General features: G+C 38.1%; 1 protein-coding gene across 10 annotated transcripts in view; it reads right to left on the reverse strand.

Moving 5' to 3' along the window:
* ACACA (acetyl-CoA carboxylase alpha) overlaps positions 1-16,861 on the reverse strand; it is a 277,035-nt gene that overhangs the window by 188,382 nt on the left and 71,792 nt on the right. For 8 of the 10 annotated variants that reach the window (XM_049636543.1, XM_049636545.1, XM_049636544.1 and 5 more), the window contains 2 exons: positions 4,388-4,520; positions 2,723-2,861 (listed from right to left, as the gene is read on the reverse strand). In XM_049636543.1, coding sequence (XP_049492500.1) covers positions 2,723-2,861; positions 4,388-4,520 — 272 coding nt within the window. Of the gene's footprint in view, positions 1-2,722; positions 2,862-4,387; positions 4,521-12,117; positions 14,742-16,861 lie in introns of those variants that run through there. The other 2 variants (XM_049636546.1, XM_049636547.1) reach the window with 2 other exon arrangements.

The following is a 16,861-nucleotide window of genomic DNA, read 5'->3' on the forward strand; positions in this document are numbered from 1 at the left end:
TTCACAGAATTGGTGTTGCACATTATACTTAACTAATCTGCTCATGTTGGACACTTAAGTTACTCCCAGTTTCTCATTATTTTATTTTTTTTGTTTTGTTGTAGTTTCTCATTATTTTAAATAACACTACAATGAATATCCTTGTACAAATACATTTGCCTCATTACCGATTTTTGTTTCTCAGACTAAATACTAGAAAATATGCTTATTTTTGTCCACCTGTGCTCTTAACTGCATCCCCTTTCATCTCCTCCAGGTCCCTTGTGTACTTCCACCCCTTTCCCTCTTTCTCTTGGACTCCTTCTTCTCAACCTATAAACATTCCCAAGTCTCTTTCACTCTGAAAAATAAAAATCCTCCCTTGAGACTGTATTTCTCTTCATTTACTACCTTTTTTTCTTCCCTTCTCATCCAAAATTCTTTAAAAAACCCACCTACATTGTCACTTCCTATTCATTCCTTAACATCTGATAACAGTCTGCACACTCATATTGCTCCACTGAAACTATTCTGGCAATACTACCGATGGTTTCCTAATTACTGGAAGGTTCTATCCCTATCTTATTGAACCGCTGACACATTTGACCCTCCTTATTGAAATTCTTTTTTCTCTCTTCTGTTTCTTCTCTCTCTCCAATCATCTCTTCTCAGCATTGTTTATGGGCCTATCTTCCTGAGTCTATCACTAAAATTTTACTCTTCTATAAAATTTCATCTTCAGTCCTCTTCATTTTCTACCTGTTCTTTCAGGGGGTAATGTTAACTACCACATGTTTGCTGATAATGTAGACTCTTAGTCTCTAGCCCTCATTATTTCTAAGTTCTGGAAGGATATATCCAACTTTTTATAGGATTTATAGGATCTACTTATACCAGAAGTACTCCAAACCTAATCTGTCTACCCTCCGCCCCCAGAAAAACCTTACTCTTCTGGTTGATATTTTGCATTAGTTGCCTAGTCAACCTACTGTTAAAAACCTAACAGTAATCATTGACTCTTCTATCACCAAATTTTGTCAATTTTACCTCCTAAATCTCCAAACCATCTCTTTCTTCTATCTTCTCAGCCTCATCATATTCTCTAGTATTGCCTTCCACAAATGGATCTCCCAAGATACCATCTGAATTGTCCATCTAGTTGCTTATGTTAAAAAAAAAAGTTTCTTTAAGATACACATGAGATAATATATCTAGAATTTGCTTTAGAAATTGTGTGAACAGGGGAGGAGGTGAAAGTATACATGAAACAAGACTGGCCATGAGTGGATAATTGTTGATGTTAGATGATAGGTAAATAGGAAGGGATTCATTACACTCTTCTACTTTTAAGTTGTTAAAAACAACAACTAATCCATTTAAAATACCAATCCTTTAATGTCCAACAGAGACACACATACACATTCCTAAAAAGATAAAGTCTATGCTCCTGAGGATGAAAATCAAGGCCTTCTTTGAGAAATATTAAATCACATCTTGTACTTTAAACAAGTACATCTGTAGTTTCCACCAAACCACTGTGTCACGCCTTCATACATTTGCATATACTGTTCTTTCTGCCTGGAACACTCTGCCTGGAACATCCTGCTAATTGCTTACTCATTCTTGGTTAGGCATAACTTCTTTCAAAGAGCATTCTCTTAACCCTGTCACCAAGAGCAAAGTTAAGATGCCTCAACTCTGTGTTCCTGCAGTACCCTGTGCATATTTCTATTATAGCACTTATCTAACGGTACTGAAATTATTTGTTTCTTAAAGCTAGATCAGATTTTATTCAACTATGGGTCTCCATGTTCACTGAGTGAAGGAATAAATGAATTAATAGGAGCACCAGGTAGAAATAGATGGGGGAAAAAGAAATCATGCAAGGTAGTTTTATGTTTATTACAGACAATTTCATCTTTATAACTATGCAGTGAATTAGATATTATGATCTTCCTTTTACAGATAACAAAAATTGTGACTCAGAGATATTAAAGGGTCAAACTAAATGATTTCACATAATAACATATGCTTTCCAATAACCTGGTATGTTATCTATTTCTAAATAAGATAACATAATAACCCCTACTCCTTAGGAATAGTTAACATCATTGTCTCAATAGAGAAAGAATATACACACCAAATAGGTTTAAAAAGATAGCTCTTCAAAGAGCTAATGTTATCTGTGAGTTTTCTACCTTAGAGATTATACTTTAGTGATAAAAAGAGGAAAGACCAGCCATATCCTCTCAACTATACCAATGGTCTTTATCTACAACTCTCAGATGGAGGACCATCTGAGTAGAGAGAATATGCAGAAGAGCTCACAGAATGAAACCCACTTGGATCCCTCAGGAGGAGGGTAAAAAAGAATCTTAACCCCAAGATTCTCTAAAATTCAGTGTAGCTTTGCTCATAAGGGAAATAGCATTTTCTTTCAATCTTTCCACTTACACATGCCAATCTACTTATGCAGATTAGCCAATACTTGACACTGGAAGGGCATACACCTAGAAACCCCAATCAACACTGGTTAAATTTCTACTTATTTTTACTTAGAACGTAGGAATTGATGCTGAGGTTAAATATAGTACAATCACTTATATATGCCTATTATTGACACTTTTTAAAAAAGAAATCTTAGGGTTTGGGAATCCCCCCCAAGTTAACATTCTCCTACTACAGACTTTGCTATTCAATGCTTTATGCTCAAGGATGATGCTTTCTCATGCTAATCACTCACCTGCATTGGCTTTCAGGTCTTCAGGTGTGACCATAACAACAAATCGGATTGCACGTTCATTTCGAAACATCTCATAAGACCATCGGCGGATGGACCGCATGCATTTCACTGCTGCGATGCCATTGTTGGCAATAAGAACCTGGGAGAGTGGTGGGATGTGAATTGGAGAAAGAAGTAGAAGAGGCAGGCAATGACGGACAAAAAGAAATGAGACCATTTGTGTAGACCTATCTTACTCCGAAGAGCCAGACTTTCAATTAAGAATTTGTGTTGCTAGTCTAGGTGGTTAGGAACCAGCTCCCACATGATCAAAGGATATTTTAAAATGTTAGCCCAGCAAATACTTTAATATATGCCAGCTAAAGCTTACTGCTTTTTTACTTCATTTCTTGAAGGGGAAAATCACAATTTTCAAACCTTGTGAATTTGTGAATTATTCTACTATACCTGTTACTAGGGCACAGAAGACAAACTTCAGAGGGGTGATGAATTATTAAGGAATGAAGGAAGACTAAACAGTGTAGTGTCCTTCACTATTCTCTGTTGTAGTAAAACAAGGCACAGAGGCCTGCACATGTGTAAGAACCCTGGCACCAACCACTACCTCTCTCCAAAATGCTAAACCGCAAATGCCTTAGAAGTGTAGAGACTACCTTACAAAGAATGGTCACAAGAAGAAAAGTAGAAGAATCAATGATCCTGAGACTTCTCTATAAACAAACCTTTCACCTCCTGACCTATCTTGCAACCACGGCCCCAGGGTAACACAGGCTAAAATATAAACTATCTTTATTGGAAGACTAACAGAAGGACACCACTGGAGCAAAACTTTTAGGAGTGGGAATACAGGTTCCCACCCTTTAATTTTTCAATCACCGCAAGCTATTTCAACCAAGTCATCCTCTCAGTTCTGACATGGTTTAGACAAAAGGGGCATAGAATTGCTCACAACACTTCAAAATACTTGTAATGTCTAAGTATTTCATATGGCATATTCCCTCTAAACATCTCAAATACCCAGGAAAAGCCATCAGTTCACAGTATATCAAACTGTTTAAGCCTTCACTCCCTTAGCTCTCAATCCAATGTGACATAGTATCTCCTTACTACCACCCCACCAGCCAATCAATTTACCATACCTTCTCAGATTCCTGAAGCCCAACCTCATAAAACCACAGGTTGTTTTAAAGAGAACTTTCTGGGGACACCTGGGTCGCTCAGTCAGCAAAGAGTCCAACTTTGACTCAGGTCATGATCTTGTGGTTCATGGGTTCAAGCCCTGCATTGGGCTCTGTGCTGACAGCTCAGAGCCTGGAGCCTGTTTGGGATTCTGTGTTTCCCTTTCTCTCTGCCCCTCCCCCACTTGTGCGCATGTGCATGCGCACGCTCTCTCTCTCTCTCTCAAAAATAAACATTAAAAAATTTTTTAAATAAAAAGAACTTTCTGACCACTTCATCTTTTAATTAGCTATGCCTAAATTACCTCAGTGGTAAATACACAGGAAATAGTGAAATTAACAGGATGCTACGGAGGCAGAGAGGTTAATTCTGCAGAAAAAGGCAGTCTCTAAAAACTACATGTTGGTTTTGAACAAATCTAGACATGTCTAGTCATTAAATCTCATGCGCTTTTGAAAAAAAGTAATTCAGCAAGTTATAACTTACCTTCTCAATCACTTTATTCCCCCCAAAACGCGTAACAAATTCTGCTGGTGAAGCTACAGTGAAATCTCGCTGTGAGTCTATTTTCTTTCGGTCTCGACCTTGCTTTACTAGATGCAAGCCAGACATGCTGGACCTATAAAAACAAAGAAAGCATGAAAGTCTTTAGATGGGATTTCTTCACACCATCTATCTCCCCTAGGGGTCTGCTTTTCACTACCATACTTATAACAGCACTTCCAACTGTACCCTTGTGATGACTGTATGCTGACAGATCACACACTTTTTGAATAGAAGACAGGAAGGGGGGAAAAAGATATTTGCTTGTGGAAATTTAAGAAAAAAAAAAAAATATAGGGGCGCCTGGGTGGCGCAGTCGGTTAAGCGTCCGACTTCAGCCAGGTCACGATCTCGCGGTCCGTGAGTTCGAGCCCCGCGTCAGGCTCTGGGCTGATGGCTCGGAGCCTGGAGCCTGTTTCCGATTCTGTGTCACCCTCTCTCTCTGCCCCTCCCCCGTTCATGCTCTGTCTCTCTCTGTCCCAAAAATAAATAAAAAACGTTGAAAAAAAATTTTAAAAAAAAAAAAGAAAAAAATATAAGTGTTCTTGAATAATAAAAGATAATATTATGGTTTACCAACAAATCCCATCACAAAGCGACAGGCAAAAGTACAGACTGAAATGAGATAGTAGAGATAACAGACTCAGAGAGACTGGGAAAGCTAAGAAAACAGCAAGGCTGTCATTAGATCATGATTCTGGAATACAGATGACCTTCACCTCTGTATCTCTAGCCTCCATTTTTCTTATGAAATGTACACTTTTAACTGCCGATGAAGCATTTCACTTGTGTATTCCACAGGCATTTCAAAATCAACTCCAAAACCAAATACTTTACAAGGCAGCATAATAATATATCATATTTCATCAAATTTAAGACACTCCTCCTTTAAAAAAAAACTTAGGGGGCGCCTGGGTGGCTCAGTTGGTTAAGCGGCCGACTTCGGTTCAGGTCATGATCTCATGGTCTGTGAGTTCAAGCCCCGTGTCGGGCTCTGTGCTGACAGCTCAGAGCCTGGAGCCTGTTTCAGATTCTGTGTCTCCCTCTCTCTGATCCTCCCCCGTTCATGCTCTGTCTCTCTCTGTCTCAAAAATAAATAAACATTAAAAAAATTAAAAAAAAAAACCTTAGAAAAATATCTGAAATTGATGTGTATCTTACAACTGATGGTGTGCTTTATTTAATTGGCAGTATTTTTTTTCTCAGTGGTATATACAATAATGGTGCCTCTAACAATCAATGGTGTTTTAAGAATAGATGAAATATGGTACTGGAAAAGTACAGGGCTGGGTTTAAATCCAGATCTGTCCACTTAATATTTCCAATGATCTTAAGTAAATAATTTAACCTTGCTCAACTTCCTTTTTCTCTTTGCAAAATACACATAGTATAGACTGTTCTGGTTATTTACCTACTGTCTCTCAACTCCAAGCTCACCCTTTTATGTTCTGCCCTGTGACGATAAAGCTAAGACTCTGCAAACCTAATCGGTTCTGCCAATGGGAAGGCAGAATGGTAAGAATAGGGATTTTATTTTTGTTTTCCAGCTTTTATCATCATTGCTCCACAGTAACAGAGAGTTAATTCCAGCCTCTACCATCTTTCAATATTCCTAGTGGGAGCCTCGTTGCATCTCTCAGTAGTACCAGTAGCAGCAGGTTGTGGCTCCTTGGCAGAATACCAGCCTTGCCACGTTCACTCACCCTCTGGGCTGTGCTGCCTGGGCCTATCAATCACATAACTGTCAGGCTAGCTACTCACCTGTCCTGAGCACCAGCTACTCAAAGCTTATTCTCAGAGGTGCAAGCATCAGCCCTGATTGGCCCTCCGTCAAGCTGCTAGGTTCTGGTAACCCTACCTCTTCCTTTTTTTCTCCCAGCCCTAGGGGTGGTAGCTGCTTCCTGCAAGTATTAATTTTGGAGATACTGTAGAAAATACCCAAGTTACCAGTTCTCACTACTGAATGCCCACTGGTTTATAATACCTAATGCAGTTTCTCTTTCCCTTACTGGACCTTGACTGATAGGCCTTCTTTGAAAAGGTGTTTTGGGGGTTAAATGAGATAATGGCTATAACTAAGCACTTACACACACTGTTTAACGGACAGCTCTTTTCTTATTCCCACCTTTCCTTCCTTTATCCTGTACTCTAACATCGATGCTGCAGTAATTTCTTTTCAAAATAAAAGGGTATGATTAAAATCTTCCCACAAAGAAAATACCAGGTCCAGACAGTTTTAAAAAACAAGTTCTCAGGGTGCCTGGGTGGCTCAGTCAGTTAAGCGTCTGACTCTTGATTTTAGCTCATAGTAAAATGATCTGATAGTCGTGAGACTGAGCCCCACTTTGGGCTCCACACTGGGTATGGAGCCTGTTTGGGATTCTCCCTTGCCCTCTTTCTCTGCCCTTCTCCCTTTCATGCTCCTGTGCTCTCTCTCAAAATAAATAAATAAGTAAACATTAAAAAAAAATACTAAGTGCTCAGCAGTGGAAAGAAAAGAATTGTTAAAAAGTAAAAACAAATAAAAAATAAAAGAGAAGTGCTCTCAACTTTTAAGGGCAGTAGTCTATCAAACTTTCAAACAGTGAGAAAAGAAGTAAAATTCCTCAGCTAGAGTAACACTGATACTCAAACTAGACAAATAAGTCACATTAAGGGAAAAGTCCAGGTCCACTGTATTCATGACTACAAATGCAAAATTCCTGAATAAAATATTCTAAATAGCAGGGTATTGGTGCAAGGATGGGTAAAATATTATAAAAAAGTTACTCCATAACCAAGTTGAGTTTGTCCCAGGTATGCAAGGATGGTTTAATTTTAGAAAATCCATAAATGTGAAACTCTGTGTTAGATTTCCTAGCAAGTGCAATAAAATGAAAAAATAAAATAAAATAAATTAGAGGCATTAGGACTGCTAGGGAGGAAGTTAAACTGTCATTATTTGTGAGTGATATAATCATTCACATAGAAAACACAAAAGATTCTGCATATTATTAGAAATAACAGGAGACCTCAGTCAAGTATTCAGAACTCCAAAAATATTATATAAAGATTATGCACAGATTATAATTTTAAGAACATATCATAAAGTTAAAATAACTAAAATATATACATTTTGGGGAGATACATATAGATACAATAAACAGGAAGATAAAAGAATGTTATGAACATATGATTAAGGAAAATGATTATCTGGGTGGGGGAAGGCAGGGAGAAGTACTAAGGAGGAGAGACCATATAGTTAGATGCAGGTGATGGTCAAGGACCTACCTTTGTTTTAGATGGTGGGTTTTCAAATTCTTTTTATATTATTTTTTAAAATAATGCAATAAGTAACCAAATAAATAAATAATATTAGCCCATAAATGGACCAATGAGTGTGCTATGAAAGATTATGTTATATAATTCTATACATCTAAAGTTAAACACACACTCCTCAGAGATCAGCTGTCAGCTATTTAGGGAGGGAGCGAAAAGACAGGTAAGTTATTACTTAGAATCAACAAGGAGCTACCTGAGTATATAAGACAAGAAAGGAAGGAAAGTCTTCATTGATAAAATTAAAGAGGAGAAGGGATTGGTCATAAGATTTTATCAATGGTTTAGTGAGTTCTGAGAATCATTTATAATCAAAGAGGGGAGAAAAACAAAACTATGTCTTACTTTTAACAATGGGATCCTTCATATAGCCATATTCTGAAGTGAGGCACCATGCTGAAAACAAGGGGATCAAGTATAAAGATGGAATAGATCTCAAAACCTTTATCTCTCATCTATCTTTTCTCAGGAAGCTATCAGAGAATGCTGTCTTCCAAAAGGATGGAGTAAACCAAGAAAAAGGAAAAGAAGGGAAGCAAGAAACAGATGAACCAATACAAAAGAGAAAGGAATTCCCTAGATATGACTGTTCAAATTGGAGGACAGATTGCTCCAGGAGAGACGCCTCTATGAAACAGTGGACAGGTCATCTGTTATATTTACCCACAGAGAAACAAAATTCTGTGTGTGTGTGTGTGTGTGTTTGCACAATATGTATATATGTGTGTATTCTGTTTAAATATGTGTATATATATGATTGTTTTACATGTATATATAAACAGTAAAGTAATGTTATATAAAAATACTTTTATATACATAAAAATAATTTTTTTTAATTAAAAAAATTTTTTTCACGTATATTTATTATTGAGAGACAGAGAGAGACAGAGTGTGAGCAGGGGAGGGGCAGAGAAAGAGGCAGACACAGAATCTGAAGCAGGCTCCAGGCTCTGAGCTGCCAGCACAGAGCCCAATGCAGGGCTCGAACTCACAAACTGTGAGATCATGAAATGAGTGGAAGTCAGATGCTTAACCAACCAAGCCACCCAGGCACCCCTCATTTTTTTTAATTTGAGAGAGAGAGAGAGAGAGAGAGAGAGAGCAAGGGAAGGGCGGAGGGAAAGAGACAGAATCCCCAGCAGACTCCACACTTAATGCAGAGCCTGAAGCGGGGCTCAATCCCATGACCCTGGGATCATTACCTGAGACAATATCAAGAGTTGGACACTTAACCAACGAATTAAAAAACACTCTTAAGGGGCGCCTGGGTGGCTCAGTCGGTTAAGCATCCGACTTCAGCTCAGGTCACGATCTCACGGTCTGTGGGTTCAAGCCCCACGTCGGGCTCTGGGCTGATGGCTCAGAGCCTGGAGCCTGCTTCCGATTCTGTGTCTCCCTCTCTCTCTGCCCCTCCCCCATTCATGCTCTGTCTCTCTCTGTCTCAAAAATAAATAAACCTTAAAAAAAAAAAATTCTTAATTATACATATACATATATGTGTGTGTATATATATTTCTATAAATAGATAGATAAAATAGCTCAAAGGCTTTTTATTTACTTGACACTCAGTGGAAGTTTTGCTTGATTTTCCCCCAAAAGGGTCAAATGAAAAGGGAAGAGGTCAAATGAAAAGGAAAAGGAAAGGATAACTATTCTATAGGCAAATTTTGTCAACTTGGTGTTTATTGCTAATTTTCTGTTTCCGCCAAGGTCAAGTTTAATTTTCAGCTAGTATTTTTCAGAATAAGAATTCTAGATTGCAAAAACAAGCAAATAAAAAAAGATAATGGAGGAGCCCTTAATGACTGCTATCAAGCCAATCATTCAGGTCTTTCATGTTAATCCTCTGATGGAGAAGTACAGACCTGCAAGAGGCCTGAAGAAGGCCAAGGAGGCCTGACTCATTTCCTCTTCAGCCCCAAGTTCTACAAATAGGAAGAAGAAAGATCCTAGGGTAACAGAGCTTGGCACCCTCAACAACAGTCTAACTGCCCCCTGTCACATTCCAGGACAATGATGGCAGGCACCTTTCCCAGCCCCAGAGACACATTTTTAAAAAGTTTTCTCAAAACTTTTTGGAAGGTACCATAGGATGTTCATACTACGCAGAATTGATATTTCCGTTTGCAACAAGTGAAGAGACTTCACTCCTGAAAAACCAGCCAAAGCCAGTGAGCAAATATGGCACAGACTGAGTGAGATCCCTTAGTGAAAGAGTAGCACAGCAAGGTCTGTGCAGGGGTGGTTATTTTCAATATGACTACAATAGCATACATGTGCCTGGGTATCTTTGATTCAAATTCTGAATGTAAAAGAAAGGCTTAGAACAGGAGCAAATATGAGAGATTTTACTCATTTCTTTTAAACAAAAATGTTTCTGGGGCTCCTGGGTGGCTCAGTCAGTTGAACGTCCAATTTTGACTCAGGTCATGATCTCACAGTTCATGAGTTTGAGCCCCACATTGGGCTCACTGCTATCAGCGCAGAGCCTGCTTTGGATCCTCAGTCCCCTTCTCTCTGCCCCTCCCCTGCTTACACTGTGTCTCAAAAATAAAACATTAAAAAAATAATAAAATTTAAAAATAAAATTAAAAGTTGGCACAAAAACAGACACTCAGATCAATGGAACAGAAAAGAGAACCCAGAAATGGACCCACAAACGTATCGCCAATAAATCTTTGAAAAAGCAGGAAAGAATATCCAATGGAACAAAGACAGTCTTTTCAGCAAGTGGTGCTGGGAAAACTGGACAGCGACATGCAGAAAAATGAACCTGAACCACTTTCTTATACCATACACAAAAATAAACTCAAAATGGATGAAAGACCTAAACGTAAGACAAGAAGCCATCAAAATCCTTGAGGAGAAAGCAAGCAAAAACTTTGACCTCGGCTGCAGCAACTTCTTACTCAACACGTCTCTGGAGGCAAGGGAAACCAAAGGAAAAAAAGCTTCTGCACAGCAAAGGAAAACAATTGGCAAAACTAAAAGGGAACTGATGGAATGGGAGAAGATATTTGCAAACAGCGTATCAGATAAAGGGTTAGTACCCAAAATCTAGAGAACTTATCAAACTCAACACCCAAAAAACAAATAATCCAGTGAAGAAATGGGCAAAAGACATGAATAGACACTTCTCCAAAGAAGACATCCAGATGGCCAACCGGCACATGAAAAAATGCTCAACGTCACTCATCATCAGGGAAATACAAATCAAAACCACATGAGATACCACCTCACACCTGTCAGAATGGCTAACATTAAAAACTCAGGCCAACAACAGATGTTGGCAAGGATGCGGAGAAAGATCTCTTTTGCACTGTTGGTGGGAATGCAAACTGGTACAGCCACTCTGGAAAACAGTATGGAGGTTCCTCAAAAAATTAAAAATAGAACTACCATATGACCCAGCAATTGCACTACTAGGTATTTATCCAAGGGAGACAGATTTGTTGTTTCGAAGGGGCACATGCACCCCAATGTTTATAGCAACGCTATCAACAATAGCCAAAGTATGGAAAGAGCCCAAATGTCCGTTGATGGAAGAATGGATAAAGAAGATGTGGTACATATATACAATGGAGTATTACTCGGCAACCAAAAAGAATGAAATCTTGTCATTTGCAATTACGTGGATGGAACTAGAGGGTATTATGCTAAGTGAAATTAATCAGTCAGAGAAAGACAAACATCATATGACTTCACTCATGAGGACGTTAAGATACAAAAAAGATGAACATAAGGAAAGGGAAGCAAAAAATAATATAAAAACAGGGAAGGGGACAAAACATAAGAGACTCTTAAATATAGAGAACAGAGGGTTGCTGGAGGGGTTGTGTGAGAGGGGATGGGCTAAATGGGTAAGGGGAATTAAGAAATCTAAGGAATCCTGAAATCATTGTTGCACCATATGCTAACTAACTTGGATGTAAATTTAAAAATAAATAATTAGGGGCGCCTGGGTGGCGCAGTCGGTTAAGCGTCCGACTTCAGCCAGGTCACGATCTCGAGGTCCGTGAGTTCGAGCCCCGCGTCGGGCTCTGGGCTGATGGCTCGGAGCCTGGAGCCTGTTTCCGATTCTGTGTCTCCCTCTCTGCCCCTCCCCCATTCATGCTCTGTCTCTCTCTGTCCCAAAAATAAATAAAAAACGTTGAAAAAAAAAATTTAAAAAAAATAAAATAAAATAAAAATAAATAATTAATTTAAAAAATCATAATGAAATAAAATAAAAAATTTTCTTATAGATACAACAAAATCACCAAACCAAATTTCCCGTAAGTTCCAGGGTTTAGCCGTCAAAGTCTTACTGTTTTTTAAAGGTATATATAGCCCAAATACGGCACCTAAAAACTTACCTTTGAAGCATGTAATATCTCATCTCCTTAATTTCCTCTGTAGAACCCTGCATATCAAGATGGCAAAGGAATGGAAGCTTTTTCTTCAGGTTTCGGTCTTGTAAACACAAGCTGCAGTCCGTCCTCCTGTTGCAGGTGCTTAAAACCCACGAGGACAAGAGATACTGTGCCTTCTGCCTACTTCTTGGCCCTGCTTCAGTCAGACTAGAGTATTCCTGATGGCCTCAAACTACAGTCTTTTTGTCTACTTTGTCCCCAATTTCCACATTTCCCCACCTTTCCTCCTTTTTGTATTTTCTCCCTAAACTTGGTTTACACACAGAATTGGTTGATTTCCCAAGGGAACTAAGAGGAGAGGGGGAGAAACAGAAAAGCCTGTATAACTAGAAAACAGATCTTAGCTCTGCATGAGCGGCAGCAAACATGTTTCAACAACGGTCACTTTCTTCTGACAGTCACCAGAGAAAAAGCTCCACAAGACTCTCCTAGCTGCTAGGAGCACATGACAGGGAGGGCCCGGGGCAAAAAGAAGACAAGTCTACAAGGACAACTGAGCCAAGAGAATAATGAGGTCGTGAAATCCAGAGGGAGGAGGACAGCACAGCCTAAGTAGGGTAATTTCTGAGATCCAATCAAACAAATAATACTGATTATCAGACTGCAAGAAGGGAAAAAGCAGGTCAGGCGGTAAAGAAAGCAAGTAGAAAGGACAAGACATATCACTACTGAGGAACTTTGAATAAAGTGTGAGCCACAATTTTAATTTTTAGGCCAAACTAGTGATACATGCATGCAAAAACGTTTTTTAAATAAAGCAACAAAATCTAAGATTTTATTCACCCAAACTTGAAAGTAAGAATGGAGCTAGGACAAATGGGATATAGAGAAGATGTGGATAAATTCTTGAAAGGAAAAGGGGCCCAGACAAATATTTTACACACAGAGGTCTGACCCAGATTAAGCAGGGAAGAGAAAAACCCTGCTTAGAAAGGCTACTGGAACACATATATTGCTATAAAAGCAAATCGGCCAGAGATAGATCTCTTAAAAAAAATAGTTTGAATGTTATATAGTAACAAAGTCCTACTTTAGCTTTTAATAAAACAGATGCTAACACTATTGCTCCCTTGTAATGGGAGAGACTCCAGTAGCTAAAATCTGCAAAATCAGAATTTCCTATGATAAGTCATCAGGAAAAGTATAATTCACCAGAGTCGTGGTAACTTCATTCATGTACCACAAAAAAATTCTTTCCCACCAAAATGCTGGATAGAAATAGTTAATGATCTGTTGCCAACTATGCTGAGAACCTATTGATCTTCCAGAAAACTCTCCAAAACAAATACACAAATAACCTGGAGCAGAAATAGAAGATAAATGGGGCACTTGGGTGGCTCAGTCGGTTAAGCGTCCGACTTCGGTTCAGGTCATGATCTTGCGGTTTGTGAGTTCAAGCCCCGTTTTGGGCTCTGTGCTGACAGCTCAGAGCCTGGAGCCTGCTTCAGATTCTGTGTCTCCCTCTCTCTCTGCCCCTCCCCCACTCAAACTCTGTCTCTCTCTCTCCTTCAAAAATAAATAAACATTAAAAAAAAAACTAAAAAAAAGAAAAGAAAAGAAACAGAAGATAAATGATCAAATAGAAAACAAATGATTAAGGCAAACAAATTCTGATCCTCAGGCCATTCAGATGACCCAACCTGAAAAGACTTAACCAGGCCACTCAACATGACCACCAGCCATAACAGAAAACGTACATCCTTGTTGTTTTCTGGTCTAGGCCGTTTCACATCATTCCTTACGTGCTATGCCAATGTCCAATAAAGTTTAGTCATTTACTTTTTCCTTTGAAGACCCAAGCTGATGCAAAGGAGCCCTCCTATTTTTATGACTCTTCAGAATAACAGGTCTCAAAAATAGAGCACTGAGGTCTTTATTCAGAATAATTACAGTGACCACAGATGTACAAGCAGCTCGGTTTTACACATATCTAAGTGTCTCCAGATGTAGGCAGGTCCCGAAAGAGAATCATTCTCTGCCTTTGTTATATAAGGTCAACATTCAAAAACAAATAAAGCCTTGGGTATAGAATAAAACAGGCTATTTTTCATTCAATTGTATCAAAAAATATACTAAAAAGGTACATTCAGTAATCAAGTCTGTGCTTCTTTCACCAAAGGATCTTTCTAAAACAGCCAAACACTAAACACAGCACACCCAGATCCAAAAACAAAGCTTGAGTTTCTAATCTTTTATGGATGCTGCTCACAATCCTTCTGTAATATTAGAACACAAGAAATAAAAAAGCCACATTCATTCCTCCAAATTCAAAGCATCCCCACTTTAATCTACCATGAATAGAGAGTGTCCAAAGTAGACACATACCTGGCACAAAATCCAACTAGAAGCCCACAATGATCCCAGCATTGTAACATGCCCAGCACCCAGGATGACGTAGCAGTTTATCCAGCAGACAGTGATGCATGAGCTGGCTTGATTGCAATGCAGTCTCAGTCCTACTGCAGCACACACTGCAAGAGACTGTTTTACACTGGGGCTTTTCCAGGCAGAGAAATCTTGGATCAAGGATAGATCTCTTGAAAATCAACTGACCATATATATATATAAAGGTTTAGTTGTGGGCTCTAAATTCTGCTTTTCTGATCTATATGCCTATCTTTGCAGCAATGCTATAGGGCCTTGAAAATTATGGTTTTATAATGAGTTTTGAAATCAGGTAGTTACAAGTCTTCCAACTTTGCTCTCCTTTTTGAAAATTGTTTTGTCTATTCTAGGTCCTTTGGGTTCTCATGTAAATTTTAGATCAGCTCATCAAACTCTAAAAAGAAAGGAAAATAAAAAGCCTGCTGGGATTCTGATAAGGATTATGAGTTTACAGATCAATTTAGGGAAAATTGCCATCTTGACAATACTGATTCCTCTTAATCTCTGAACACGGACTCTCTCTCCATTTATTTACATCTTTGGTTTTTCTTAAAACAACGTTTTATAATTTTTAATATTCAAATCTTACACTGGTTTTGTTAAATTTATTCCTAAATATTTTGCTCTTTTTGATACCACTGTGAATGGAATTAATTTAATTTTGTTTTTTGCTTGTTCATTGCTACCTAGTATATACAAATACAATTGATTTTTGTATATGGATCATATAGCTTGTGACCTTGCTAAACTTACTTTGAAATGTTTTAACTTTATTGAGATATAATTCACATGCCACATATTTCAGCTATTTAAAGTATATAATTCAATGGTTTTTACTATATTCATGTAGTTATGAACTGTCATCACAATCAATTTTAGGACATTTTCATTACCCTAAAAGAAACCCCACAGCCAGTAGCAGTCACTCCTTATTTCCTCCAAAACCCTCCCCAGTTCTAATCTACTTTCTGTCCTTATAGATTCTGGTTATTTCACATAAATGGAATGACAGGATATGTGGTCTTCTGTGACTGGCTTCTTTCACTTAGTATAATGCTTTCAGTGTTGTAGCATGTATTAGTACTTAATTTCTTTTTATGGACAATTAATTCTCCATTGGATGGATATACCACATTTTATTCTTCCATTCATCAGTTGATAGATATTGAATTGTTTCCACTTCGTGCCCATTGTGAATAATGTTGCTGTGAACATAAACGCACAAATTTTTATATGGAGATGGGCTTTCATTTCTCATAGGTATGTAACTAGGAGTGGAACTGCAGGATCATATGGTAAATACTTCATTTTATAAGAAATTTTCAGGGGCACCTGTTTGGCTTGGTCAGTAGAACATTTGACTCTTGAACTTGGGGTTGTAAGTTCAAGTCCCATGTTAGGTGCAGATATTACTTAAAAAAATAAAATCTTAAAAAAAATAAAGAGAAATTTCCAAATTATTTTCCAGAGTGGTTGCATCATTTTACATTCCCACCAACTGTGTACAAGTGATCCCATTTTTCCATACTCTTGTTAACATTTGGTGTTGTTAACTAGTTTTTATTTTAGGCATTTTGATAGGTGTATAGTAATATCTCACTGTTGTTTTAATCTGCACTTTCCTAATAGCTAATTATGTTAAACATCTTTTCATGTCCTTTTCTGCCATCTGTATATCCTTTTTATGATATTTTTTTCTTTGCAATTTCTCTCTCCTTATTGAGAATTTTATTTATTGATTTGCTGTTGTCATACTTTAAAAAAATTATTTAAACATGTTTTCCTTTGGTTCTTTGAACATTTATGATAGTTGCTTTGAAGATTTTGTCTGCTAAATCCAGCATCTAAGAACACCTGGAGACAGTTTCTATTGACTTTTTTTCCTAAATATGGGTCACACTTTCGTATTTCTTTTCATGATTTTGTTGAAGACTCAACATATTAAGTAATTTATTGTAGCAAGTCTAGATTCTGATTTCTTTTACCTATGAAGGTTGTTGTTGTTACTACTACTCCTTCCCTATGCCCCTTCCTTCCTTGGCTTAATAACTTGCCTCAGCTAAATCTGTGAAATCTGTCCACCCCTAAGTGTGCAGCCACTGATGTCTCAGCTCATTTTCTTTCTATTGCTTGTTTTTATGTTGAAACCTGCCTTCTAAGTGGTTACCTCTGTATCTGCATAGCTTATGTGTCTCCCAATGATGCGGCAATGATTATGTTTAAAGCCACTAAAGGCTTCTGGATTCTGTTCATGTGTCTGTGTGTGGGAAGGATAGCACATTTAAAGTTCAGGACATTTTCA

Source organism: Panthera uncia, chromosome E1 (assembly GCF_023721935.1).
Source record: "Panthera uncia isolate 11264 chromosome E1, Puncia_PCG_1.0, whole genome shotgun sequence".
Lineage (NCBI taxonomy): Eukaryota > Metazoa > Chordata > Mammalia > Carnivora > Felidae > Panthera > Panthera uncia.